At 46.0% G+C, this 26747-nt stretch overlaps 1 protein-coding gene across 1 annotated transcript in view; it reads left to right on the forward strand.

The window, feature by feature from the left end:
- SMG1 (SMG1 nonsense mediated mRNA decay associated PI3K related kinase) overlaps positions 1-26747 on the forward strand; it is a 113544-nt gene that overhangs the window by 71112 nt on the left and 15685 nt on the right. The window contains exons 30-54 of the mRNA XM_056138946.1: positions 2289-2537; positions 3711-3995; positions 4834-4978; positions 5089-5227; positions 6716-6946; positions 7041-7218; positions 7988-8149; positions 9285-9502; positions 11671-11825; positions 12906-13128; positions 15111-15357; positions 16499-16728; positions 18034-18282; positions 18970-19108; positions 19215-19324; positions 19468-19686; positions 20322-20512; positions 21858-22030; positions 22194-22473; positions 23147-23419; positions 23646-23880; positions 24092-24318; positions 25039-25189; positions 25290-25479; positions 25652-26121. Of these exons, the coding sequence (XP_055994921.1) occupies positions 2289-2537; positions 3711-3995; positions 4834-4978; positions 5089-5227; positions 6716-6946; positions 7041-7218; positions 7988-8149; positions 9285-9502; positions 11671-11825; positions 12906-13128; positions 15111-15357; positions 16499-16728; positions 18034-18282; positions 18970-19108; positions 19215-19324; positions 19468-19686; positions 20322-20512; positions 21858-22030; positions 22194-22473; positions 23147-23419; positions 23646-23880; positions 24092-24318; positions 25039-25189; positions 25290-25479; positions 25652-26121 (5369 nt within the window). The remainder of the gene's footprint in view (positions 1-2288; positions 2538-3710; positions 3996-4833; positions 4979-5088; positions 5228-6715; positions 6947-7040; positions 7219-7987; positions 8150-9284; positions 9503-11670; positions 11826-12905; positions 13129-15110; positions 15358-16498; positions 16729-18033; positions 18283-18969; positions 19109-19214; positions 19325-19467; positions 19687-20321; positions 20513-21857; positions 22031-22193; positions 22474-23146; positions 23420-23645; positions 23881-24091; positions 24319-25038; positions 25190-25289; positions 25480-25651; positions 26122-26747) is intronic.

Below are 26747 nucleotides of genomic sequence, written 5' to 3' on the forward strand. Positions count from 1 at the left end.
AATCAGAACCTGGAAACAGCCCGAGTACCCAAGAACAGATATCTGATTATAGAAACTGGTGCTTCTACCCAATGTTAAATTTTAAACAGGCTAATTTAACAATTCTTATTTGTTTGTCTTATTTTTAAGGAAAAATGTCTGTTAAAGGGATTCTAGCAATTTAATGCTTTAAAATAAAAAAGTTGCTGGGGCTGGAGCGATAGCACAGTGGCTAGGGCGTTTGCCTTGCACGCAACCAACATGGCTGACCCACGTTCGATTCCCAGCATCCTGTATGGTCCCCCGAGCGCCGCCAGGAGTAATTCCTGAGTGCATGAGCCAGGAGTAACCCCTGAGCATCGCCGGGTGTGACCCAAAAAGCAAATAAATAAGAAAAAAAAGTTGCAGGAATTCTGTTAAATTAATCAGAACACGCTAGTAGTTTGACTGAGTGTGACTGTTATTTCAAGTAAGTTAATGCTGAGATACTGTGAGCTGTGGTCACTAGAGATGGACGGATTCGCCTGGACCCCAGTGCCAAACAGATCTGGGCTGAATCATTAGCCCAGCACTTTCGAGATGTTGGACTTTATGACCTGATGGTTCAGTGCTCGGGCCCAAGGGTACAGTGATGCTCGGGCCCTGCAGTGCCAGGGACTATCACGGCCTCCGTGAGCGGGCTGGGGCCTCCAGGACTACACTTAGTGCAGGGGATTATGGACCCTGGCGCTTGAAGCATGTTCCCTGACTGTTCTCTGTCCCTTGCCCTTACTCCCGAGAGTCTTACAAGTACTATAGGAATGAAACAAGGCCCTTGAATGCCCTGATGGGGGGCATGGCATCCAGTAGGGTGACAAGTGTCATCTCTTCCCATCCCTACCATCGCTGGACTTAGACTAGGGATGAGAAGAAAGTAGCCTGCCATAGTGCCGATCCGCTTTCTGTTTTCCTTTTTTAGTGCTTTGTATCAGGCACTGTGCTCGTATCTGGGGCATACAGCACAAGCTTGTTTCCTGTATTCTTAGACCCAAGGGGATTCTAGAATATAGGAGGGAAAACAGACATCTGACAAGGAAGGACAAGTTAGTGTGATGTGCTGGATTGAGGACGTGCACATGTGGCACTGCAGGAGCATAAGAGGAGCCCCAGAGTAGTGCCAGGATGCAGTAAAGGACTCGGGTGGGAAGCCTGCCTTAGGGCTGAGACCCAAAAGAAGCAGAGATGAGAAGGCAAGCAGGCTGGTGGAACTAGAGAGAAGGCGTGGGTGCTAGTGGAAATCTGAGAGCTTGTTAGATGACTCAGCACACCTAAGCGAGTGTGGGGAAAGATGACATTGGAGGAGATTGAGATGGGAATGGAAGGCAAGTTGTCAGTGCCTTACAAGCCATACTGAGTTGATGCCAGTAGTACTTAACGTGTAGTGCCAGCCGGGCAGGAAATGCAGCTGTGATTCAAGGGTTGAAAGCGAAGCTGACGATGATTGCCGGACACCTGCTGGTGTCTAGGTTGCCTTTATGCGTTTGCTGAAGAAAGGGAAAATAGGAGAAGGAAATCTAGGAAGCTTACTGGGTAGCAGGAAATAAATTCCACTTGTCACAGATCAAAGTATCCTTGACATATTTGGGTGTAGATGACTGATAGGCAGATGGGACTCAGAGGGAGAAAGTACCGAGTTAGGACAGGGGAGAGCCTCACACCAGCCCTGACGCATACCCTTTTTGGTGTCATTGTTTTGTTCTTGGGCCACATTCCAGCATTGCTCAGTGCTTACTCCTGGCTCTGCACTTAGAGTTCACTCCTTGTGGGTTCACTGGGCCGTACAGGGTGCCAGGGATTGAGCCTGGACTGGCCACGTGTAAAGCAAACTCCTTACCCATTGCACCAATGGAACATCAGTTTTGATGGCTGGGTAGTGGACGGGAAGGAGACTGGCAGGTAAGAGTAAACTAGGAGAGACTGGCAAGAAAGACAGCAGCAGGGTTCATAGAAAGGGCACGTTCTCACCTTCTCCCCATCCCTCACCTATAGTTCACGGCTTTTTATTAAAAGGATCCAGAAACAACAATTAACTACTTAAAGTGAATGATTTTTACTCTTAGTTGTATACATTGAGTTCAACAGACATGTTTATTTTATTCCAGGTACTTTGCTAGTTGCTAAGGATTTTAGAACAGTGAGATAATTGATGCTATTTAAGGGGGGGTGGCAGGACAGGAATAGTTGGGGAAGAATTTTCTGGACGTATTTTTGTGCAATCTGGGATTAGATGAACTGAGGCCTAATAAATTTTTTTTTCCCTCTCTCTCCAGAACAAACAGTTCCAATTAGAAGCCATCTCATGGAATTAGGTTTAACAGCAGCAAAATTTGCTAGAAAACGGGGAAATGTATCACTTGCAACGAGGCTGCTGGCACAGTGCAGTGAGGTTCAGTTGGGGAAGACCACCACAGCCCAGGATTTAGTCCAGCATTTTAAGAAACTGTCAACTCAAGGTCAAGTGGATGAAAAGTGGGGGCCTGAACTTGACATAGAAAAAACCAAATTACTGTATACAGCAGGTCAGTAAAATGAATGCTAGGCAGAATATAGCCTTCGTAATCATTTGTATGAATACATAATAGAAAGTTAGTTTTTTTCATCATTTCTAGGACATACAAGCTCTGATATGTATAATTGACACCTTTAGTTTAATGCTTTCATTTTTCAAATTTCCCTCTCCTCCACTCCTCCCCTCCTGTTCCCCCATTTCCCTTTTCCTCTTTTTTTTTTTTTCCTTTTTGGGAAAGAAAATTTGGCTTTGGCAGAACCCACCAGTGGCAGAACTTCTGGGTCTTCAGAGTATCACTCCTGGCAGGCAGCCCTTGCGGTACCCCATGAGGTATCAGGAATCAAACCTGGGCTCGCCAGTGTGAGGAAGTGCCCTGCCCACTCTCATATTGCTCCAACTTTTTCATCTCCTTTTTGTTTTCAAACCATACCTGGCAGTGCTCACAGGCTGCTCTTGGTGGCACTTGGGGATCCATCGTACAGTGCTGGGGAGTTGAACTCCAGGAAGTAAAGCATATGATCCATCCATTAAACTTTCCACCCCAGCTTATTGCCTTTTTTCTTTTTCTTTTGATTTTTGGGCTACTCTCATGGTGCTCAGGCTTATTCCTGGCTCTGCACTCGGGTCACTCTTGGTGGGTCCCAGGAATTGGGACCTGCAAGGAAGCACCTTACCTGAGGTCCTGTCTCTCATTAGCCTCCCAACACCGCTGTGCTATCGCTCCAGTTAACATCACTTCTTTTATAATGAAGTAATGTTGACTGGAGCGATAGCACAGCGGTAGGGCGTTTGCCTTGCACGTGACCGGCCTGGCCGACCCGAGTTCGATTCCTCAGTCCTTCTTGGAGAGCCCGGCAAGCTACTGAGAGTATCTCACCCACACGGCAAAGCCTGGCAAGCTCCCTGTGGCGTATTTGATATGCCCAAAACAGTAACAACAAGTCTCACAATGGAGATGTTACTGGGCCCGCTTGAGCAAATCAATGAACAACAGGAGGACAGTGCTATAGTGCAACAGTATACTAGGAGAAATGGTTTTAGAAATTATTGCATATTTTATTTCATTCTTAAGTGTTGTCAAGCATTCATTAATTTACTGTTGATCAGTTGTTTGCTTATCAGTCTTCTGAGTGCTGATTTTTTTTTTTTTGTGTGTGTGTGTGTGTTGTTATTTTTTTTCCAGGCCAGTCAACACATGCAATGGAAATGCTGAGTTCTTGTGCCATATCTTTTTGCAAGTCTGCCAAAGCTGAATATGCAGTTGCCAAGTCAATTCTGACACTTGCTAAGTGGATCCAGGCAGAGTGGAAAGAAATTTCAGGGCAGTTGAAACACGTTTACAGAGCTCAGCAGCAGCAGAATTTCACGGGTCTTTCTACTTTGTCTAAAAACATACTCACTTTACTAGAACTGCCACCTGTCAATACGATGGAAGAAGAGTACCCTCGCATCGAGAGCGAGTCCACAGGTAGGTATGCTCATTGGCTTGTCGTTCGCCGGAACCCATTTGCCCTGTAGTGATGGCTGGGCTTTCTACAGAAAGTGCCTTTTGAGAGTTGGCCTGTTTCCTGGAATGGAGCACAGGTGTCTGAGCTCTCAACTGGCCCCCCAGACCCTCTGGCTCACCTTCCCACTCAAAGGTGCTCTTGGGGACTTTAGGCATTTCCTTCAGGGCTGGGCCTGCTGTGGTAGAAACCATTGTCTTGTTTTTATTATTTTTTTAATGGAATATAATGTTATGCTGAAGTAGATTATTTTACTGCAAAGCATGAGATACTAATTATGTACATTGGTCTTATAATTTGAGTCTCTGTTTCAGTTTCTCTTTTGGCGGGGGGGGGGGGGGGGGGGGACTGCACGCTCAGCTATATTCATGGGTCACTCCTGATAGGGCCCTTGGGGCCATAGGAGGTGCTGGAGATCAAGCGTGGGTGGCTGTGTGCACGACAAGCACCTGCCTTTTGTTCTATTGCTCTGGTGGTTGTCCCCCCACCTCCTTGAGGGTCGGGAATGATGCCAGAGATAGAACTCGGGGCCTTAAACATGTAAGGCATGAGCTTTCCATTAAGTCACCTCCCCATCCTGGAGAGTCTTGATATTAATAAGAGATATATATTTTTCATGTTGGTAAGTGACGCTTCAGTAAGTGATACCAGTTTAAACTTTGTGTTTAACTTTTTAAAACTATAATTGCCATAGAGAATATTTCTTTGATTTAAAAAAACCAAGTTTTTAAAGTCTAATGGAAGTAGTATAATCCATTAACATTGCTGAGTTCTTTCATTATTTTTTTTCTATCCTGGCAGTTCATATTGGAGTTGGAGAACCTGACTTCATTTTGGGCCAGTTGTATCACCTCTCTTCTGTGCAGGCACCCGAAGTAGCGAAATCATGGGCAGCATTGGCTAGTTGGGCTTATAGGTGGGGCAGAAAGGTGGTTGACAATGCAAGGTATGTCGAAATATGTAACTTAATGCATTGCAAAATAAAGACGTAGACTGTCTCTCTCACCTAGTAAAGTTTTCATAGCTGAGGTTCTGATGACTTGTTAACTCTTACAGCCAGGGAGAAGGTGTTCGTCTGCTGCCTAGAGAAAAATCTGAAGTGCAGAATCTGCTTCCAGACACTATAACTGAAGAAGAGAGAGAGAGAATCTATGGTATTCTTGGACAGGCTGTGTGTCGCCCAGCTGGGATTCAGGCAAGGAAGATGTGGTCTCATGTTCTGGGAAATAAGTGTCACAATCACCTTTCCAGTTCATTGGTCTTTGAGGAGGTTGATCGCATTTACGTGATTTAGTGTTAAATGTGCCTTTTAAAGCTTTTGTTTCAAATCAAAACTGAGTTCTAAGAAAAGTGAGTTGCTGTATTTATTGAGCAAAAAAAGTACTTTCTTGGGCCTGAGTGATAGTATATCTGGTAGTTGACCCAGCCAGATTAGATCCCCAGCACCTCATATGGACCCTCAAGCTTGTCAGGAGTGGTTTCTGAGCACTGCCAGGTGTGGCCCAAAACCCAAAGGGAAAAAAATGTAATTTCTTCAGCACTGAAATCATTTTCCTTCAGCTCTTCTTTAAAAAATGATGAAGTTGGGACCAAAGAGAGAAAGTACAGCGGGTAAGGCATTTGTTTGCACACCGTCAACCTGGACTTGATCTCTGACATCACGTATGGTTTCTTGAGCCTATAGGACTGATCCCTGAGCACTGAACCTGGAGTGATCCCTGAGCACAGCTTGGTGTGGCCCATATACCAACAAAAAGTACATAAAAGAAGATGAAGTTGGTTTTATGTAAATGAAGCTTCTGTTTTAATTGCTTTTCTGATCAGAAATTAGGTCCTTATACCTGTTTTTAGGGTTTTTAAAAGCAATTTGGCAGTGGCCTGACAGCTCAAGGGGCTGAATGAGTGCTTTGCATGCCAGAGACGTGGTTCAGTTCCCAACGCCCTGTGGTCCCCTCAAGCACTGTCTGGTGGTCCCCTTCATTATCCTCACTCCCCAGTGAAACGAAAAAGAATACCTCACATGTTCTGGATAGAGTGTGTGAGGGGGAGTGAGAAGGATCGAGGGTGGTTGCAGGGGTGGGGAGAGAGTGGAGGGAGAGGGGTGATGGAGAATGCAAGCTTTTTGGTGATTGGAATATCCAGTCATAGTTGCAACACAAGTGGCCCAAATGGCAGTGCTCAGTGGAGGGGATGATTTACTCCCTCCCTTCTCGATATTTTTTCAGTCCTAGAATGTTAGTTGAATCAGTTGAGTATTCAGTTGTAGACTCTAAAAGCTTGGATTATATTTAGCCAGCTAAATGATTGATTCATCACAGTCTGTCAGAGCTGGTGTTAGGTACGTGTGTAGACCTTTGAAGAGGTGAAGCTGCTTTGTGATGATTTCTCTGTATGGTTAGGCTTCAACTTTTGAAAAGACTTTCCTGCAAACAGATTGTTACATATTTATTGTTCTTCAGAAACACAGTTCTTAATCTTTGTTGAATGCTAATATCCTTTTCTTCATTTGGTGCATTCATTTGTCATAGAAACACATTGACATTGATTTAGCATGTGGAACACTACATGTGAAATAATTCAGGCGTTCAGAAGTGAGAAACATGTCTTCATAAGATAGGACTGTCACATACATTTGTCTTGTTATCTTTTTTGAAAATGCAATTTTGGCCCAATTTTTCTTCAGGATGAAGATATAACGCTTCAGATAACAGAGAGTGAAGATAATGAAGAAGATGACATGGTGGATGTTATCTGGCGTCAGTTAATCTCAAGCTGCCCGTGGCTTTCCGAGCTTGATGAAACTGCAACCGAGGGAGTCATTAAAGTCTGGAGGAAGGTCGTGGATCGGATATTCAGCCTGTACAGACTGTCTTGCAGTGCTTATTTTACTTTCCTCAAACTCAATGCCGGCCAGGTAAGTTGCAGTGCTCCATGGAGAATGCTTTTCTGGTAGCCGAGGACAGTTTTCTGTACAGTATTGCTTCCTTCCTGTCGTCTTTCACACTTAGGTTCCTTTAGACGAGGATGACCCGCGGCTGCACTTGAGCCACCGAGTGGAGCAGAGCACTGACGATGTGATTGTGATGGCCACCTTGAGGCTGCTGCGGCTGCTGGTGAAGCACGCTGGGGAGCTGAGGCAGTGCCTAGAGCAGGGCCTGGAGACCACACCCACCGCCCCCTGGAGAGGTCAGGGTCTGGCGGGAAGCCAGAGCACTAACTTGATGTGTAGTACGGGGCTCTTGTAGCACTTCCTCCTATCTTGCAGAACATAAGGCTGGCGGGGAGTCTTTGCATTGAAAAAAGTACTTTTATTTTGTCTTCTCTCGTTTGGTGCTCACACCCAAGGGGTAACTCCTGGCTTTTCTCTTAGGAATTACTCCTGGCTGTGCTCGGGGAGCGAATCCAGGTCGGCCACATGCCAGACAAACGCCCTCTCCACTGTACTATCACTCCAGCCCCCAGAAAAGAAAGATTTTTAAGAATGGGGAAAATAAGACTTTGCTTTTGGGTCACACCCTGTGATACTTAGGGTTTATGCCTGGCCTACACTCAGGGATCATTCCTGATGGAACGTGGGGGCCCATCTGGGGTGCTGGATTAAAAACCCGGATTGGCTCTGTGCAAGTACCTGCTGTACTATCACTCAGGCCAGGAGTGGTAAAATAAGTTGTAAAAATTTTTCACACCCTCTATACAAATGATGTTGCCTTCTTTGGTAGTTATTCAGAGCAAGCATATTTTCTTAGGGCATCTTTGAGTTGCCATGCTTGTTGGTAACAGCTCTGTACTCCAACCAGACTTGTAAATCAGATACTTTATTTTTACTTTTATTACAGTTATTATCATTATCATGGGGAAAACTTTCAGACCCTTAGAAATGCTGCTGAATACTGAGTTTGAGTTACTATTTTTTGTTTTCTGTTAACTTGAAATATATGTTTTTCTTATCCTAAAGGTATTATTCCACAACTTTTCTCGCGCTTAAACCACCCAGAAGTGTATGTGCGCCAAAGTATTTGTAACCTTCTCTGCCGTGTGGCTCAGGATTCCCCCCATCTCATACTGTATCCGGCAATTGTGGGGACCATATCACTTAGCACTGAATCTCAGGCTTCAGGTAGGAAATGTTCAAAAATAAAAAACCCTTCTGCTAAGTATAAATGATTAAGTACATAAAAGTTGTACTTTTATCCTCTCGGGGAGGGGATGACCAGACCCAACCATGCTCAGGGCTTACTCCTAGCTCTGCACTCAGGAATCACTCTTGGTGAGCTCGGGGCACCATATGGGGTACCAGGGATCGGGGATAGAAGCTAGGTTGACCCTATTCAAGGCAAATGCCCTATTGGCTGTACTGTTGCTCCAGCCCTGTGAGCTTGTAGGTTTTTTTGTTTTTTGAAAAGCCATTTATTTATTTATTTTGCTTTTGGGATCACACCTGGTGATGCACGGGGGTTACTCCTGGCTTTGCACTCAGGAATTATTCCTGGTGGTGCTCGGGGGGCCATATGGGATGCTGGAAATCGAACCCAGATCAGCCATGTGCAAGGCAAAGCCCTATTCGCTGTGCTATTGCTCCAGCCTGGGCTTGTCGTTTCTTAGTTGTAAAATCACTTTGAATTGAGGGAGCAATTCCTGGGCCTGATGCTCGACTCATGCTCTACTCTTGGTGTTAAGTTCTCCGGTCCCCGTCCAGACTGGAAGTGACTGGCTCTCCTCGGTCCCCTGAGCTGACGGGAACTGGCTTGTGAAGGCTGCAGCCAAGTTTGTTTTTTTTTATTTACTTTTTAGGTTACACCTGGTGATGCACAGGGGTTACTCCTGGCTCTGTGCAAGGCAAACACCCTACCCACTGTGCTATCACTCCAGCCCCCTGAAGCCAAATTTTGAACTCTGATGGAGTCTGAACACTTTATTAGTTGAAAATTGTTTATTATCTTCCATGAAGTTTATAATAATGGAAAATTAATTCTTAACATCAAAGAGTAGGATATTTAGATTTTTTTTTTTGGTCATTTTTTGTTTCATTTTGGGGTGGGTGTTGCTCATGGGTCTGCCCTCAGGAATCACTCTGGTGGGGCTCTGGGGTCCATCGGGGTGCCAGAGGTCAGACTTGGATTGTCAGGAGCCTTGCCCACTGCCACCTTATTGCACATCAGTGCACAGATGCAGATTAGCTGTGCGATGAAGTTCAGGGGCTTACTGATGTGGGAAGGAACAGCCAAGGTAATCCTCCTCCTGTTTCATTATAGTAAATAAATTTTCCTCGGCAATTCCAACTTTACTTGGCAATATTCAAGGAGAAGAACTGCTTGTTTCTGAATGTGAGGGAGGAAGTCCTCCTGCTTCTCAGGATAGCAATAAGGACGAACCCAAGAGTGGCCTGAATGAAGATCAAGCCATGATGCAGGATTGCTACAGCAAGATTGTGGATAAGCTTTCCTCTGCGAACCCCACCATGGTCTTACAGGTAGAAAACCCCAGCGGTGGTTTTTGGCCAATCTTTATTATCCCTCCCCTGACATCCCCCCTCCCCCCCCCCCAAAAAAAAAGCAGAGAAAAGAAAGAAGAACAATCACCAATAAAATACCTAAAAGCAAAACTCACAGAAACTGTCATAGAAATGGTGTTTGAGTAACAAAGCTGGTAGAGTTATGAAACCGGTCTTACATCTTAGTATTTTTTTTTTAAACTTTTTTTTTTTTTTATTGAATCACTGTGGGAAAGGTTACAAAGCTTTCAGGTTTATGTCTCAGTCATGCAAAAATCAAACACATTTCCCTTTACCAATACTTATTTTTTACCATGAAGAACCCCAATAAAACCCCACCCCCCACCCCTCCCCGTCCCTGTGAGGCAGATGAATTCTAGTTAACACTCTATCTGCTTTGATTAGATTCATTGTTTTAATAAAAGATTCACCACTATTATTTAGAGTTTACCCCCCCCCCCCCCCCCAAATCAGACATGCTGAAAAAGCATTGTGAAGTGATTTGCTTTCTACAGCTGGGTTCAAGAATTAAATGTTGGTTTGGGATTTCTGCTATTTTACCTATTGACCCTGGAAGTATTTCTACTGAAAGTCAGATAGTTAAGAAATTGGTTTCTGTGTTCTGGAGTCGTGGCCGTGCTGGAGAGCCGCTCGTGGGGGCAACTGGTGGCCTCGGTAGGGCGTGAAGGGCGGACCGAAATGCCCCCCTTCCCATGAGGTTTTAGTCGCCCCCACACTCGCGGCTCATACCTGCTGTCCACAAGGCTCCCATGTGGCCGCCATCTTTCTTTCCAGAGAGGAGAGGGCGAATGCGGCAACACCCTTTCCCCTCCGGCAGACTTGATGGCCTGGATCAACGCATAGTCCTTTCACTTTTCTGCTCCAAGCTGCTGGGTTCTGCATTAAGTCCTTGTGCTTCTGGGGCTGTGGCCATGCTGGAGAGCCGCTCGTGGGGGGCAACTGGTGACCTCGGTAGGGCGTGAAGGACGGACCGGAACGCCCGCCTTCCCATGAGGTTTTAGTCGCCCCCACACCCCCGGTTCATACCTGCTGTCCACAAGGCTCCCATGCGGCCGCCATCCTTCTTTCCAGAGAAGAGAGGGCGAATGGGGCAACACCCTTTCCCCTCTGGGCAGAAATGATGGCCTGGATTAACGCATCGTCCGTTCACTCTTCTGCTCTAAGCTGCTGTGTTCTGCATTAAGTCCTTGTGTTTCTGGGGCTGTGGCCGTGCTCCAAACTTAACTCTGATTTTCAGGGAGAAAGATTGGGTGGTTTACTTCTCATTGATCACTTTGTACATAGAGAGATGTCGCGCGGCTGCATATCGGTTTTGAGAAAAAGTCCTCATTCCCGCATACTCGAGCTGTGTTTGTAGAGGCTTCTGGTCACCGGGGTTCCATCTGGGGGAGGCGGGATGCGGCACCTACCCCTTCTGGAACTTGCTGGTGATCTCGGCTCTTTTTGGAACCTGTTTTTTTTTTTTTTTTTCCCCTCCGGGATCTGTGGTTCCCGCACCCTCCATGTGGTCCTTCTCTTAGGCTGAATGCTTCAAAGATGGCGCTGGGGGGTGGGCTGTGGGCGTGACTTCCAGAATCAGAGGTTACCTGGGAGCTGTAGTCCGTCAGATTTGAGAAAAAGTCCTCGTTCCCGCATACTCGAGCTGTGTTTGTAGAGGCTTCTGGTTCACCGGGGTTCCATCTGGGGGAGGCGGGATGCGGCACCTACCCCTTCTGGAACTTGCTGGTGATCTCGGCTCTTTTTGGAACCTGTTTTTTTTTTTTTCCCCCTCCGGGATCTGTGGTTCCCGCACCCTCCATGTGGTCCTTCTCTTAGGCTGAATGCTTCAAAGATGGCGCTGGGGGGCGGGCTGTGGGCGTGACTTCCGGAATCAGAGGCTACCTGGGAGCTGTAGTCCGGCAGATTTGAGAAAAAGTCCTCGTTCCCGCATACTCGAGCTGTGTTTGTAGAGGCTTCTGGTCACCGGGGTTCCATCTGGGGGAGGCGACATCTTAGTATTGATAAGCAAATTGATAATCACGAATCAGACTTATCTGATTGTATTCTGAACAGATGTTGCACATGCTCACCAGCGACTCTGGAGCGTGCAGGGGTGTAGCTGGGCATCTTCGGGTATTTGTATGCAGGTGCAGATGCTGGTGGCCGAGCTGCGCAGGGTCACGGTCCTCTGGGATGAGCTGTGGCTGGGAGTGCTCTTACAGCAGCACATGTATGTACTGAGACGAATCCAGCAGCTGGAGGATGAGGTGAAGAGAGTCCAGAACAACAACACCTTACGCAAGTATGCTCTCCCATGCTCTCACGCAGAAGTCTCCGTCCACGTCTTGCTTTTTAATGTAGCCTATGCGTAATACAGCCTTGGCGTCTAGACGTGCTTTGCAGCTGTGTTCAGTATGCTCTTGGCGTTGTGCTAGTGTGACCGCTCTCCACTTCCCGAAGGATGGGAGTTTTTCATTTTAGCATAGCCAAATTTTTTTCTATATTGGACTTGTTAGACAGTTTTCTCCCTTCGTTTATTTAATTGACCAGTTTATTTTTGTAGTTTTGGGCATTGGCTTCACACCAACACAGCAAGGCTAGTGTTCTGCTACTGAGCTCAGTCTCTAGCCCTGAGTTTAACGTCATGGGCTTCTCTGTGTTATGCATGTAGCAGGCTTTGATCCCTTTTTACTGCATGGTCCCCTGAGCACTGCCAGGTGTGGTTCTAAAAGTAAAGTGAAGGGCTGGATCAACAGTACAGCAGGTAGAGTGCTTCCCTTGCGTAGGGCCGACCTTGGTTTTATCCCAGTGAGCCCTGCCAGGAGTAATTCCTGAACGCAGAGCCTGGAATAAGCCTTGAGCAGCGCCACCCCTCCCCCCCCCCAAAAAAAAAGGAAAAATGTAAGCCTTGTTGGGGCTGGCTGGAGCAATAGAACAGCAGGTAGGGCGTTTGCCTTGCATGCGGCTAAAGCAGATTCAATTCCCAGTATCCCATAGGGTCCCCCAAACACCACCAGGAGTAATTTCTGAGCGCAGAACCAGAAGTAATCCCTGAGCATCACCAGGTGTGACCCAAAAAGGGGGGAAAAAAAAAGGTAAAGCAAGCTGTGTGTGACAGCAGAAAAAAAAAAGAGTTTTGATTTTTTTCTTCCATTTTGTGTTTATTTTTGCATATGTGCTACAGTAGGAGTCCACCTTCGTTGTGCGTCCACACCATTCATTGAAGTGAGCCCCCTTTATGTTAGGGATTTTTTCTTTAAAATTGTGTTCTCTTAGTCAAAACTGCAAAAATATTTCTTAATTTTTAAATACTCTTTGATATTATTCACTTGGTACGTTTCAATTGTTCGATGTTTGTCTAAAACCGTGTCTTCCTGGTCAGAGAAGAGAAAATTGCAATTATGCGGGAGAAGCATACAGCTTTGATGAAGCCCATTGTGTTTGCTTTGGAGCATGTGAGGAGCATCACCGTGGCACCTGCAGAGACACCTCATGAAAAGTGGTTTCAGGATAACTATGGTGATGCCATAGAAACTGCCCTGGAGAAACTGAAGACACCATCCAACCCCGCCAAGCCTGGAAGCAGCTGGATTCCATTTAAAGAGGTACAGGATAATGTCATGGATGCTAATAAAATGGGAGCTTCCCTTTCAAACTCTAAATAGAAGTAAGGGGACTGCCCTTGCAGGTGAACCTGAGATGTTGGAAGCCAGCCTCTATCCAGTTGTTTGGAAGGATTGTAGAGATAGGTGAAGAGAGTCGTGCTGGTGGGAGCCCCAGCCTTTAACTTGGGAAGGCTCACGTTAGATGAACCAGGGAAGGTACCTGGGCCTTTAGCTAGACAGCAGTTACTTGCTGTATTCTTCTTATTAAAGATTTAAGACATTTGGGGTTGGGCATTTGCCTTGCTGCAACTGATTTGTGTTCGATTCCCGGCACCCCATATGTTCTAGTACTGCTAGAAGTAATTCCTGAGTGCAGAACCAGGGGTGACCTCTGAGCGTCACTGAGTGTGGCCCCCAAACAAAAAAGATTGAAGACATTTAAACTTGGGCCTATAGATTTTTTTTCTCCCCTGTGGGTAGTATTTATTATTAAAACAATAACAACAATAATGATAACAAGACAGGGGCCAGAGCCATAGTCCAGAGGGGAGGGCATTTGACTTGTATGGCGCCAACCTGCGTTTGATCCCCGGCATTCCATGTGGTCCACTGTACCTTCCAGGAGCAATTCCTAAGTGCAGAGCCAGGAGGAAGTCCTGTGCACTGTTGCGTATAGTCTCAAAACCAAAGCATTTTTAAAAGTAAGAAAAAATTACACATTTTTGATGGGCTTGACATCAGTTCCTCATTGGCTATTTCAGGAGATTAGTTTATTGAAATATAGGAGTATCTTTACCTTCTGTACTTTGGTCCCTTTATATTTATCTGTTGCAGCAATAATATGATTTTGTGGAAGTCTGTAGTTTTTTCTTGGCTTTTCTTTGTCTGACCCATAAGGTTATTATTCCTAATTGTGTAAGGAGAGAACTATTGAAAGAGTCCCGTGTAAGTATTACACGTGACTGTAGCAAGCACATGCTGCTGTGAGTAAAAGAGTGGAAGCAGCAGCTGAGACATTGGAGAGGGAAGACTCTTCAGCGCACCTTGGTGTTCTTGGTTTGTTGCCATTTTGTTTGTTCTGCTCAGTAAGTCACAGGAAGAGAAAGGAAAAATATGTTTTGAAGTGTGTGTAAATTAAGGCATAGAGGGGAAGTTTTATGGTGATTCGTGTTTGTTTTTTGGGGTGGCTTTTAAAAATATTTTGGCTTTATTTAATTTGTGGCCAGAGCGATAGCACAATGGATAGGGCGTTTGGTTCTTTCGTCCCTCTCGGAGAGGAAACTACCGAGAGTATCCCGCCTGCATGGCAGAGCCTGGCAAGCTCCCCGTGGTGTGTTTGATATGCCCAGAATAGTAACAACAAGTCTCACAATGGAGATGTTACTGGTCCCCACTCGACAAATCGATGAGTAATGGGAGGACAGTGCTACAGTGCAGTGTCCCTCCCTCCCTCCTTGTCAGTGCCTCTTTGGAGTGAAGTTTCTAGTTAAGTTTGCCCTTTCATGATCAGAATTAGCTGTGGATTAAATTTGTTGAGTTACCTATAAGTAGATAACTTTATGTAAAATCAGCTTCCTGCAGAGGTTGATTCTTAGGATGGGTTGTGGATTTTCTTGTTTTTCAGACTTTAGGTCGTTAGGCAGTAGCTGGCTGTGTCCTTTTGCCCGTTTCAGGGACTGATTTGTGTTGGCATTGTTTTGCTCAGCAGTGGGGAAAGGGTTTGCTCCTAGCCCTATTTTGGAATGGGGGGGTGCTTTTCTTCGGTGTACTGGGATCCCCTTGCTTGTGTTGTCAGAGGAGAGGGAGTGCGAACACAGTAGGAATCTCGGAGGGCCTGTCAGCAGCATTGTTTCATGGGCCGGAAAGACCAGCAGTCCAAATATGGGACGGGGGCTAGCGGGGCATTTTTATTGCCATTTCACGTTTCTGTCAGATGGAATGTGGAAGAAAGTGGCTGGCTTACTCTTTCTCCATAAATACAGATAATGCTGAGTTTGCAGCAGAGAGCGCAGAAGCGCGCAAGCTACATCCTGCGCCTCGAGGAAATCAGCCCATGGCTGGCTGCCATGACCAACACGGAGATCGCCCTCCCTGGAGAAGTGTCCGCTCGGGACACTGTCACCATCCACAGTGTGGGCGGAACCATCACCATCCTGCCTACCAAAACCAAGCCCAAGAAGCTGCTCTTCCTGGGCTCTGACGGGAAGAGCTATCCTTACCTTTTCAAAGGTATGACCTGAGAGGAGGCCCCGGGGCTGCTGAGTGACTCCTGGGCTGTCGCCCTGCCGCCAGTGACGGCTGGCCTGAGTTCTGTGTGGCCTCCCTTCCCCCGCTCCTTCCCTTTGCTCTGTTCCCCGACCTGGAGGGAACAGCGGTTCTGGAATTCCTCGAGGCAGTGTGGGGCAATGCCAAGCGAGAAATGCAGAACACCACACAGGCTGGGCAGTGTGTGGTCCTTTTGGGGCTGGGCAGGGGTGAGTGTTGGGGGTGAGCACGTTGCTCAGAACCACTCCTGGAGGTGCTGAAAGGGCCTCCTCGCTCTCAGACCTGTTCTGAGTTGCGGGTGTAAAGCCTGCACTCCCACCCTTGGAACCTTCTCCCCTGCCTCCCCCTTACGGGATTCTTTTCTCCTGTCACTGTCTTGTTTGGGGGACTGTCTTGCTTGCCCCCAGCATTGTTCTGAGTACCTTGCATTGCCAGGATGGAATCCAGGGTTCCTTATGTACAAAGCACATACTCCAGTCTACTTTGTAACTTCTTGGGCTGCCCGTATGGCACTCAGGAGGCCTGGGGGACATTCCCAGCAATTCTTGGCCAGCCAGCCCAGGTTAGTCAGTGGAAGGGTCCACAGATGTGCTGCTTGAATTTCATGGTGTTAGAGATCACTTGGGTTACCCATTGGTCTCTGGAGCCTCCAGGCTGCACCCATGTGGTATGAGGATACACTGGAGTCAGAAAGCATGCTAGGCGTGCACCTCAACCCCACACTGTCCTTCTGGCCCTCTGTAGGTGATTCTTAATGGAAGTGACTGGAAAACCGTTTGTTAAGGTTTTCCGTTCCCCACCGAAATTTTGTGAATTGTGGCCAGTAAAGCTAGTGATATTTTATATCCGAATAGAATGTTTTCTGATACTCTCTTTGGGGGGGCTGTAGTCAGTGGTGCAGTTGCTCTCCATGGGCTTGGAATCAGGCCAGGCTGGGGATTGAACCTGGGGAGTTATCTTTCGGGCCCGTAATGTTCTTGGTGTCTCTTGGCTCTTGACTGCTCTCGCTGGTTAAGGATAAGAGTGGTATGTCTCCAGCCCTGTTTGTTCTCTTACTTTTCCTTATCTGGTCCCCTTCTGAGCTACTTTGAATATGTTTCCATAGGACTGGAGGATTTACATCTAGATGAGAGAATAATGCAGTTCCTGTCAATTGTGAACACCATGTTTGCTACTATCAATCGCCAGGAAACACCCCGTTTCCATGCTCGACACTATTCTGTGACTCCGCTTGGAACACGATCAGGATTAATTCAGTGGGTTGATGGAGCCACACCCTTATTTGGTCTTTACAAGCGATGGCAACAACGGGAAGCTGCCTTACAAGCACAGAAGGTTAATTAAAGTTCAAATACAGATGTGCTTTTATTTGGAGGTTTATGCGTTAGTATGTGTATGTTAGCCTGTGCTGTTATGTTGACATAGGCTTAGCCATGCTCCAGCAGATTTACACAGTTAAAAGGGTTAAAGAAAGAAAAGAGAGGAGGCCTGTTTAAGAGTACATTTCAGATAAAATGTTGAAGATGCAGAAATGCTGACTTTGGGTTCGTCTTACTCTCGATGAATGAAGAATTTGGGGTACTAATTACTTAATAACTTGACATTTTACATCTTTAATATTTTTTGTTGGCTTAATAGTAAGAGTCTTCTAAATTTTGTAAATCAGCTTTGAACAGATTCTTAAAAAGTTGTGAGAAAAACTTAAAATTTACAGTTTCACTAGGACTTACTATGTTGGATCTGTGAAATTTATACTTTGATTCAGGTAGGAATTTAAGTTCAACATCATTTCTTCTAGAAGTACCTTGTGTATGCCAGAAACAGAACTGAGTACTGCTGATTAAAGATAAATTACAACGTTGTATAATTTATTAGGGTCTTACATGTAACCCGAAGGACATGATTCTAATTAGGATTCATGGGGATGGGGCTGGAGAGATAGTACAGTGAGGAGGGCATTTGCCTTGCACGCCCCCAACCTGGGTTCTATTCCCAGCATGCGATATGGTCCCTCAAGCACTGCCAGGAGTAATATCTCAGTGCAGAGCCAGGAGGAACCCCAGAGCATCTCTGGGTGTGACCCAATAAAGAAAAAAAAAGAAAGAAAGAAAGAAAGAAAGAAAGAAAGAAAGAAAAGAATACGTGGTGGAAAGGACAAGAATCCCAGAGGAGCCACGTTTGAGACGTAGGTGTTAGGAGAACTGTGAGCGATTACTGAAGAGCATATTAGAGATGGGAGTAAAGAAATAGTTATCTCAATTGTTGTGCAATGTGTTCGTAATATCTTTTATTTTATACGCATGTTTAAATCATCATACAAGAAAGAATTATTCAGAGAAGGAATTGTGGGAATTTTAAACTGAGTTATACGTGACAAAGAAGAGCTTGGCCATTGAATTTGAGTTGAACTTGAAGAAGGTGTGACATTAGACCAGCTTTTTGGTACAGTAGTGTTACCTACTAGAAAGCTGTGCAATTAGAAGCTAGCTGGGTAGTGCAGGAGAGTTGACTGATGCTTGGAATTTAGCTGGCAGGCAGGTAGGTGGATGATACCACCGAGAATATCAATTGCAGTACTTTGCAGGAAAAGTAATCATCTTCATTTAAATAAAATCTTATCTTTGAAAAATATTTTTAAAGGCCCAAGATTCCTACCAAACTCCTCAGAATCCTGGAATTGTACCCCGGCCAAGTGAACTTTATTACAGTAAAATTGGCCCTGCTCTGAAAGCCGTTGGACTCAGTCTAGATGTGTCTCGGCGAGATTGGCCTCTTCATGTCATGAAGGCAGTTCTCGAGGAGCTGATGGAGGCCACGCCCCCGAACCTGCTGGCTAAGGAGCTCTGGTCGTCGTGCACCACGCCTGACGAGTGGTGGCGAGTCACACAGGTATGCGCGAGGGGCTGGGGCTGGGCTATTCCCTGCCTGCTCATTTGTCTCTCTTGCTTGTCACTTTTCTTCTCTCCCTGTCTACTCACAATCTTCAGGTGTTTGGTTCTTACACTGATTTTTATAAGGCAGTGTAGGAGGAATTCTAGATGGAATAGAAAAAGAGACTAAAAGCTTTGGCTAGAGAAAACCTGGGGAAGCTCGGGCATAGGCTTCCAGGTTCTGTTTGTTCAAGGGCTTCCCCTGGTGGTACTGGGCACTGACTCCCGGCCCTGACCTTGGGGATCGCGCAAGCTGGTTCCCAAGGGTCCATGCAGTGCTGGGGATTGTGCATGTAGCACCTGAGCTCAGCCCAGTGAGCTGTCTCTCTTATAAGTCTAGTATTCTGCCCGTCACGAAGCAGCCCAAAGAGGACCGTCGTGTTTGTGTGGCTGTTCAGTGCAGAAACTGTGGCCTTGAGTGGGGCTGGGGTGAGATACTCACTTTCTCTGTGGTTGATGTGGCCCTGCCACTGCATGGTCCCCAAGCACCGCTTGGAGCCCCAGAGCACCATTAGGTGCAGCCCAAGCACACCTATCACTGCCGTCCTCAGTTAGAGTGAAAAGGATCACACATGTTGCCGCAGGTTCCTTTAGAGGACAGTTTGCTAACTGCAGTTAATTTGTGTGTTCCCTTACCCTCCTTCAGTCTTACGCCAGATCAACTGCAGTCATGTCTATGGTTGGGTATATAATTGGCCTTGGCGACAGACATCTGGACAATGTTCTCATAGATATGACAACTGGAGAGGTCGTGCACATCGATTACAATGTTTGCTTTGAAAAAGGTAAAGTCAAAGTGGACTTTACAGTGGCGGGTGTAGGGGCCATGAGGCGGGATGGCCACATGCGATTTGATGAAAGGCCAAAATCATATTGCTCTGTCTTTTCAAGGTAAAAGCCTGAGAGTTCCCGAGAAAGTACCTTTTCGAATGACACAGAACATCGAAACAGCGCTGGGTGTGACCGGGGTCGAAGGCGTTTTTCGACTTTCGTGTGAGCAGGTATGCTATTTCCCTGCACCTCTTGTGGACCTATTAGGGTTACAAGCCTGGTGGATAGAAAACCAGCACTTTAGTAAGAAAATTGGTAGCAAATAAAAATTTCTTTAAAGCTTTAGCAAAAGTTCCCACTCTTCTGAAAACAGGTTCTGCACATCATGCGGCGTGGCCGAGAGACCTTGCTGACGCTGCTGGAGGCCTTTGTGTATGACCCTCTGGTGGATTGGACAGCTGGGGGTGAGGCTGGCTTCGCTGGTGCTGTCTACGGGGGCGGTGGCCAGCAGGCCGAGAGCAAGCAGAGCAAGAGAGAGATGGAACGGGAGATCACCCGCAGCCTCTTCTCTTCCAGAGTAGCAGAGATCAAGGTGAGCACAACACACCATGACCTTGGAATCACTGTTTGCAAGAGTGGGTGGGGCTACGAAAATGCTCTGTAGAGCTGCTTTCCTAAGAATTTGCTGTTAAACTCAGTCGTCAGGATGACAGTGAAAGGGTTGGGAAGAGAATACAGAGATGCGCGCCCGTGGACCCCCAGCACTGATGTGGCTTCCTGAGCATCCCTGGGTGCTGCCAGAATGTTCGTTCCTAGTGGTTCCTGAGCTTACTGGTCTCGATTGCATCTGCCGGTCTTGTGTTGGATGCCTGACTTGACTGTTGGGAGTGGCCTGTGATTTCCCTAGCTCTGCTTTCATACTATCAGGGTAGCCAATGATCCAAGAAATTCATACTTGAAGTAGATTGAAATTTGTGTATAATTGACTTGCGTTGTGATTTTAACATCCCAGTCACCTGTGGTGCTGATGTGGCTGGATGGCCTGGGAGTTTCTCAGTTTATGGCTCTGAGCTTGAGTGCCTTAGTTTCCCCTGTGACTTGTGGGCGATGCAGGGTTCTGTTAAGATTCGAATAACTTTGAATAATGTCCTTACACAGTTCTTCTGACAGGTACCCTTATAGCTGACAGCTGGGCCTATCCGAATATTCCTGTGCCTCTTGTTATAGGTGAACTGGTTTAAGAACAGAGATGAGATGCTGGTTGTGCTCCCCAAGCTGGACAGCAGCTTAGACGAATACCTGAGCTTACAGGAGCAGCTCACTGAGGTGGAAAAACTGCAGGGCAAGCTGCTGGAAGAAATTGAGTTTCTCGAGGGAGCTGAAGGAGTGGATCATCCTTCTCATACTCTGCAGCACAGGTTTGGGACAGTATGGGCGCGTCTCTCTAGAGGTGACAGGGATGCAGTGCTCTTCTCCAGAGTCGACGTGGTGGCAGTGGCACTCCTCTCTAGATAGATGGCATGTAGCAGAATTTTTGTATTTATGTCAGTGGTGTCCCTTGGGACTCTTGCAGCCATGCACATAGCCTGAACCTCTCGAGAAGACTGTGGCTTCAAAATACTGTTCAGAAGAGCTTGGCTGGCTCTGACTTAGGCTAGTGCACTTGCCTTGCTTGTGTGAGATCACATGTATAGTTATTGTCAACACGTGTTCCCTTAAGACACACTGGGTATGACCTCAAAATACAAAAGAGAAAACTTAAAAAAATTTTAGTTAATTATATATAATTTAAATGTTTGAGTTAGTACCTAAAGTAGATAAAGAGAACATAGTAGAGTACTGAACTTGGAATCAGAAAATCTGGCTTTTGCCTTACTCTATACTTTGTATCTAAACACTTAGTGATACAGTGGCCATTGTTTAATCTACTTTTCTTTGTGGAGTGGGGGCATTGGGGCACTCCCATTGATGCTTAGGGATTACTCCTGGCTAAGTGCTCAGGGATCACTCTTAGCCGTGTTCAGGAGACCATATGAGGTCCCGGGGACCTAACAGGGTTGACCACGTGGAAGGCAAACATCTTATACTGTGTTTTGATCCTATTTCATCTACTTTTAATGAGGGTTTAAAGCATTTCATTAAATACAAGGGTTTTGTAATGTAAATAGGACCTTGGGCCAGAATGATAGTGTAGTGAGTGACCCTTGCCTTGTACCGGTTGACTAGGTTCAATTCCTGGTACCCAATATGGTCCCCAACCCCCACCAGGAGTGATCCTTGAGCGCAATGCCGGGAGTAACCCCATGAGCATAGCATCGCCAGGTGTGGCCCAAAAAGCGTCGTTCCTCTCCACCAATGAATTAAATGACCTTTCATTGAGTATATGCTCAATAAAAATAGGTTGAACATGTAAGTGCCAAGAAGATGCTGCTTGACGTTATGAAAATATAATCAGCCAGCAGGCACCAAACTTTTACTTTCATATTATTTAAAACCTTGGCAGATAGGGTAGAGTTTTGTTTAGGTGATTATGTTTATAAGGACTGGCCATGTTACTCAATTCTAGAGCATGTGGGAGGCGCTGGGTTTGATTCCTAAAAAATTCTTGGTATCAGTAAACAAAATCTTGAGTGTAGTTAAGTAATCGTGCCCTCATAATTGACAGGTGCTCAGCAGGGAGTCCCAGTCATGAGTAAAATCGGGAATATGAAGAAACATTAATTTAGAATGTCTCCACTTGCCCTTGTCCCTCCCCTTACCTAGGTATTCCGAGCACACACAGCTGCAGACCCAGCAGAGGGCTGTTCAGGAAGCCATCCAGGTGAAGCTGAATGAGTTCGAGCAGTGGATCACTCATTACCAGGCTGCGTTCAATAACTTAGAAGCCACACAACTGGCAAGTCTGCTCCAGGAGATCAGCACACAGATGGACCTTGGTGAGCTCTGGCTGGCTTTGAACACGTGTGCGTTTCGTGGCTGGGGATTTGCGAGTGCGGGGTTCCACGCGGGGCTCCTTTCCTAGGACTGCTGGTCTGAAATGGCCTCCTGGTCTCTGATTGTTTGGGGGTTTCATTTTTCATTTGTTTTGTTTGCCAAAAGGTCCTCCAAGCTATGTCCCAGCAACAGTGTTTCTGCAAAATGCGGGCCAGGCCAATTTGATCAGCCAGTGCGAGCAACTCGAGGGGGAGGTTGGCACTTTTCTGCAACAGCGGCGCTCCGTGCTCCGGGGCTGCCTGGAGCAGCTGCACCACTACGCAACCGTCGCCCTGCAGTACCCCAAGGCCATATTCCAGAAGCACCGCATCGAACAGTGGAAGGCCTGGATGGAAGAGCTCATCTGTAACACCACGGTGGAGCGCTGTCAGGAACTGTACAGGAAGTAAGGCCACAGCGTTCAATATCCTTTATCGTGGGGTTTGGCAGCGAACTGGTCTACGACTCTATAATAGTGATTTTTATTGAGGATTTTGGGCCACACCTGATGGTGTTTGGTGCTAGTCCTAGTTCTGCACTCAGAAATCACTCCTGGTGGCCTTTGAAGGACCTTGAAGGGTGTCAGCAGCATGCAAAGCAAGTACACTGCCCACGAACCTGTCTCTCTGGTTTCTGTGTATTTTTTTCTTCTGCCTACTTGGTTGGTAGATGGAATTTGAATAGAGGCACTTTGTCTTAAATATTTAAGAAGAGAGGGTATCGTGTTTTGTTGTAAGACAGTATATTGGAGGGCTGGGGTGATGAGAGAATTGGGCACTTGGCCTGTACATGGATGACCTGGGCTCGATCCTCTAGCATCGTATATGGTCCCCTGAGCACAGAGCCAGGAGTAACTCCTTTGGATTGCTGGGTGTATCCCAAAAGGCCATACATACAAATAAATGGGTCTATAGGAAAACCCTTATCTTTAAAAAAAAAAGTTTATAGGTAAATTGACTCCTCGTGGTTTTACTGTAAATGATTCTCTTTTCTTCAGATTTGTGTGAGAAGTTTGTATGAAGACGTGACTTCATGTCATGGCAGGGAGTGTTAGTAACCCATGTCTTGTGCTTCTCCAGGTATGAAATGCAGTACACTCCGCAGCCCCCGCCTACGGTGTGTCAGTTCATCACGGCCACAGAGATGACCCTGCAGCGGTACGCGGCTGACATCAATAGCAGGCTGATCCGCCAGGTGGAGCGCCTGAAGCAGGAGGCCGTCACTGTGCCCGTTTGTGAGGATCAACTCCAAGAAATTGAACGCTGCATCAATGTCTTCCTTCATGAGAATGGAGAAGAAGGGTCTTTGAGTCTTGCAAGTGTTATTATTTCTGCCCTTTGTACCCTGACAAGGTGAGTGACTGTCTCAGAACATCGAGACCATTTTCTTTTCTTGAAAACAGCGATGTGTATTGAGATTTCTTTCGTTGACTCTCAAACTGAAGGAAGGCATCTTTTACTTGCACTGGTTTTGCCCAGCATTACGGCTGCTCTGTTGCTGTTGAGATTTTGAGGTGTCCCCTTCTGTGTGCGAGTTGAGCTAAGTCAGTTCCATTGTGCAATTCTCCATCACGTCTAGGCGGAACCTGATGATGGAAGGCGCAGCTTCGAGTGCTGGGGAGCAGCTGGTGGACCTCACTTCCCGGGACGGGGCGTGGTTCCTGGAGGAGCTCTGCAGTATGAGCGGCAACGTCACCTGCCTGGTCCAGCTGCTGAAGCAGTGCCACCTGGTACCGCAGGACCTGGACATCCCCAACCCCATGGAGGCCTCTGAGGCAGTTCATTTAGCCAACGGAGTCTATACCTCACTTCAGGTGAGCACTGTCAGGTGACCTGAGCGTCTTCTAAGTTCGGTTTTCATTATTTCTTCTCTTTAGAAAAAGCAGTTTGACTCCTCTCCCTCTGAGGGTTGCAGCTGTGACTTGGTTGGGGCTGCAGAGTTCTGGATCCATGGTGTTCGATCTCTCAGTGTGAAACTTAATCTAAACTCCAGGAGCATTCAAACATTTTTCTCGCTAATTACAGGAACTAAATTCAAATTTCCGGCAAATCATATTCCCAGAGGCCCTTAGATGTTTAATGAAAGGGGAATACACTCTGGAAAGTATGCTCCAGGAGCTGGACAGTCTGATTGAGCAGACGACTGACGGCGTCCCCCTGCAGACTCTAGTTGACTCTCTGCAAGCCTACTTAAGAAATGCAGCTATGGGACTTGAGGAAGAAACACATGCTCATTATATCGATGTTGCCAGGCAAGTAAATGTTAGCTGTGCTGTCTTTCCTTGGGACAGAGAGAGGGAAGCCAAGTAAAAATATCCCGAGCTCTCGTCTTGTTTTTTCACTTCTATTTTGGAGGGGAAGGATGGAGGGGAGGAAACCTAGGGATTCCAAGAGTCTTGTGCTCTACCACGGAGCTTTATCCCTATCCCCAGTTGTAATTATTTACAAATGCTCATGCATACGCCTTTTAAAAACATCTTTACTTTGATGAGGCTCAGAAGCTAGTATGACTTGATCACAAGCAAGTAATTAGAATCCATTAGCTTTCGAGCTGTACTCATTTGAACTTATACTATACTTATAACGGGTACGTTTCAACTTACGTTTTTAGTCCATTAGGCACAGTTTCAGATAAATAAATTTTAAAATATGAACGCTGAAAGAAAAAATTGTTTCTTGCTGCTTCTTACACATTCAGGGCTTGTATTATTTCTGTGTAAAGTCTGACTATTCACATAGTTTTTTTGAAACTGTCATAGTGTGAGCTTACATACATGAGCAGTTGCTGATGCTGACTTCTGAACACTGATATTCTGTCGTGATTAGCATTACTTACCATTTCTTTATGAGATTCTTTTCACGTAAAAGACATTCTAGTGTTTGTATCTAGCTGTGATGTGAGATTTGGTGTGACTTTTATTTCCCACATTTCTTAATCTTGTTGAGGATTAACTCCCCTTTCTTTCTTCTAGAATACTTCATGCTCAGTATGGTGAATTAATCCAGCCAAGAAATGGCTCAGTTGATGAAACACCAAAAATGTCCGCTGGCCAAATGCTTTTGGTAGCATTTGATGGCATGTTTGCCCAAGTTGAAACTGCTTTTGGCTTACTAGTTGAAAAGGTAAATATTGACTTGGTTTGATGAATAATGAAGTTTTGGAACGTGACTGTTTTGTGTGTCAGGATTGAGAGTTGTACTTTGTTTTCCTTTGTTTACCTAGTTAAACAAGATGGAAATTCCTATAGCATGGCGCAAGATTGACATCATAAGGGAAGCCAGGAGTACCCAAGTCAATTTTTTCGATGATGATAACCACCGGCAGGTGCTAGAGGAGATTTTCTTTTTAAAAAGACTGCAAACAATTAAGGAGTTCTTCAGGCTTTGCGGAACCTTTTCTAAAACATTGTCAGGTAATATTCCAAATGACAAATTATCGGTTCAGTCAGTTCAGTTCTGTTGTACTTTGGAAAGGGTCAGGATGGAGTAGATTTAATCATCTGTTCCTAAGGTCACAAGTATTACAAATAAGTGGAATTATTGCTTTATGACATGAAATATTTTAAGAAAACGTTGTTATTTTAGGATCAAGTTCACTGGAAGATCAGAATACCGTGAATGGACCTGTCCAGATGGTCAATGTGAAGACCCTTTTCAGGAACTCTTGTTTCAGCGAAGACCAAATGGCCAAGCCCATCAAGGCGTTCACAGCTGACTTTGTGAGGCAGCTTTTGATTGGACTGCCAAACCAGGCCCTCGGACTCACACTTTGCAGTTTTATCAGTGCCCTGGGTGTAGACATCATCGCTCAAGTAGAGGCAAAGGACTTTGGCGCTGAGAGCAAAGTGTCTGTTGATGATCTATGCAAGAAAGCCGTAGAGCACAACATCCAGGTGGGAAAGTTCTCCCAGCTGGTCATGAACAGGGCAACAGTGTTAGCTAGCTCCTACGACACAGCCTGGAAGAAGCACGACTTGGTGCGCAGACTGGAAACCAGTATCTCCTCCTGTAAGACCAGTCTGCAGCGTGTCCAGTTGCATATTGCCATGTTCCAAGTAAGTATCGATGCTGCTCGCAGCCGAACCCAGGGCCTCAGTGTGTGAGCCATGTACTCTGCACCCAAGAGGCAGTCTTGGCTCTGGTGTTTCTCAACTGCTGTGAGTTTCCCCTTGGTGTAGGAGTTTGGAAAAATGCAGTGAATTACTGTGAAACACTATAAAGAAAAATTTTAACTTTCTGAATTGTGTCTGCCCAGGCAAATCACCCTTAAAATGTACGTTCTTGTTTTTATGTATTTGAGATTAGTTGTTTTTTATACTTTGGTCCTTTTGATTTTTGATTTTGTTTTTTTGTATGGGTATTGCTTTTGAGTATAATTTCTAATGGTTGAGTTTTTTCCACCCCCAGTATATGAATGTGCTTCCTGTATTGTTTATTGTTTAGATTATTTCTTGGGGGGTGTGTGTGTGTGTGTGTGTGTGTGTGTGTGTGTGTGTGTGTGTGTGTGTTTTGTTTTATTTTGGTTTGGTTTTTTTTTTTTTTGCTTTTTTGGATCACACCCAGCAATGCGCAGGGGTTACTCCTGGCTCTGAACTCAGGAATCACTCCTGGCGGTGTTCAGGGGACCATATGGGATCCTGGGAATCGAACCTGGGTCAGGCGCCTGCAAGGCAAACACCCT

The sequence above is a fragment of the Sorex fumeus genome, unplaced genomic scaffold (genome assembly GCF_029834395.1).
Source record: "Sorex fumeus unplaced genomic scaffold, SorFum_2.1 ptg000130l, whole genome shotgun sequence".
Classification (NCBI taxonomy): Eukaryota; Metazoa; Chordata; class Mammalia; order Eulipotyphla; family Soricidae; genus Sorex; species Sorex fumeus.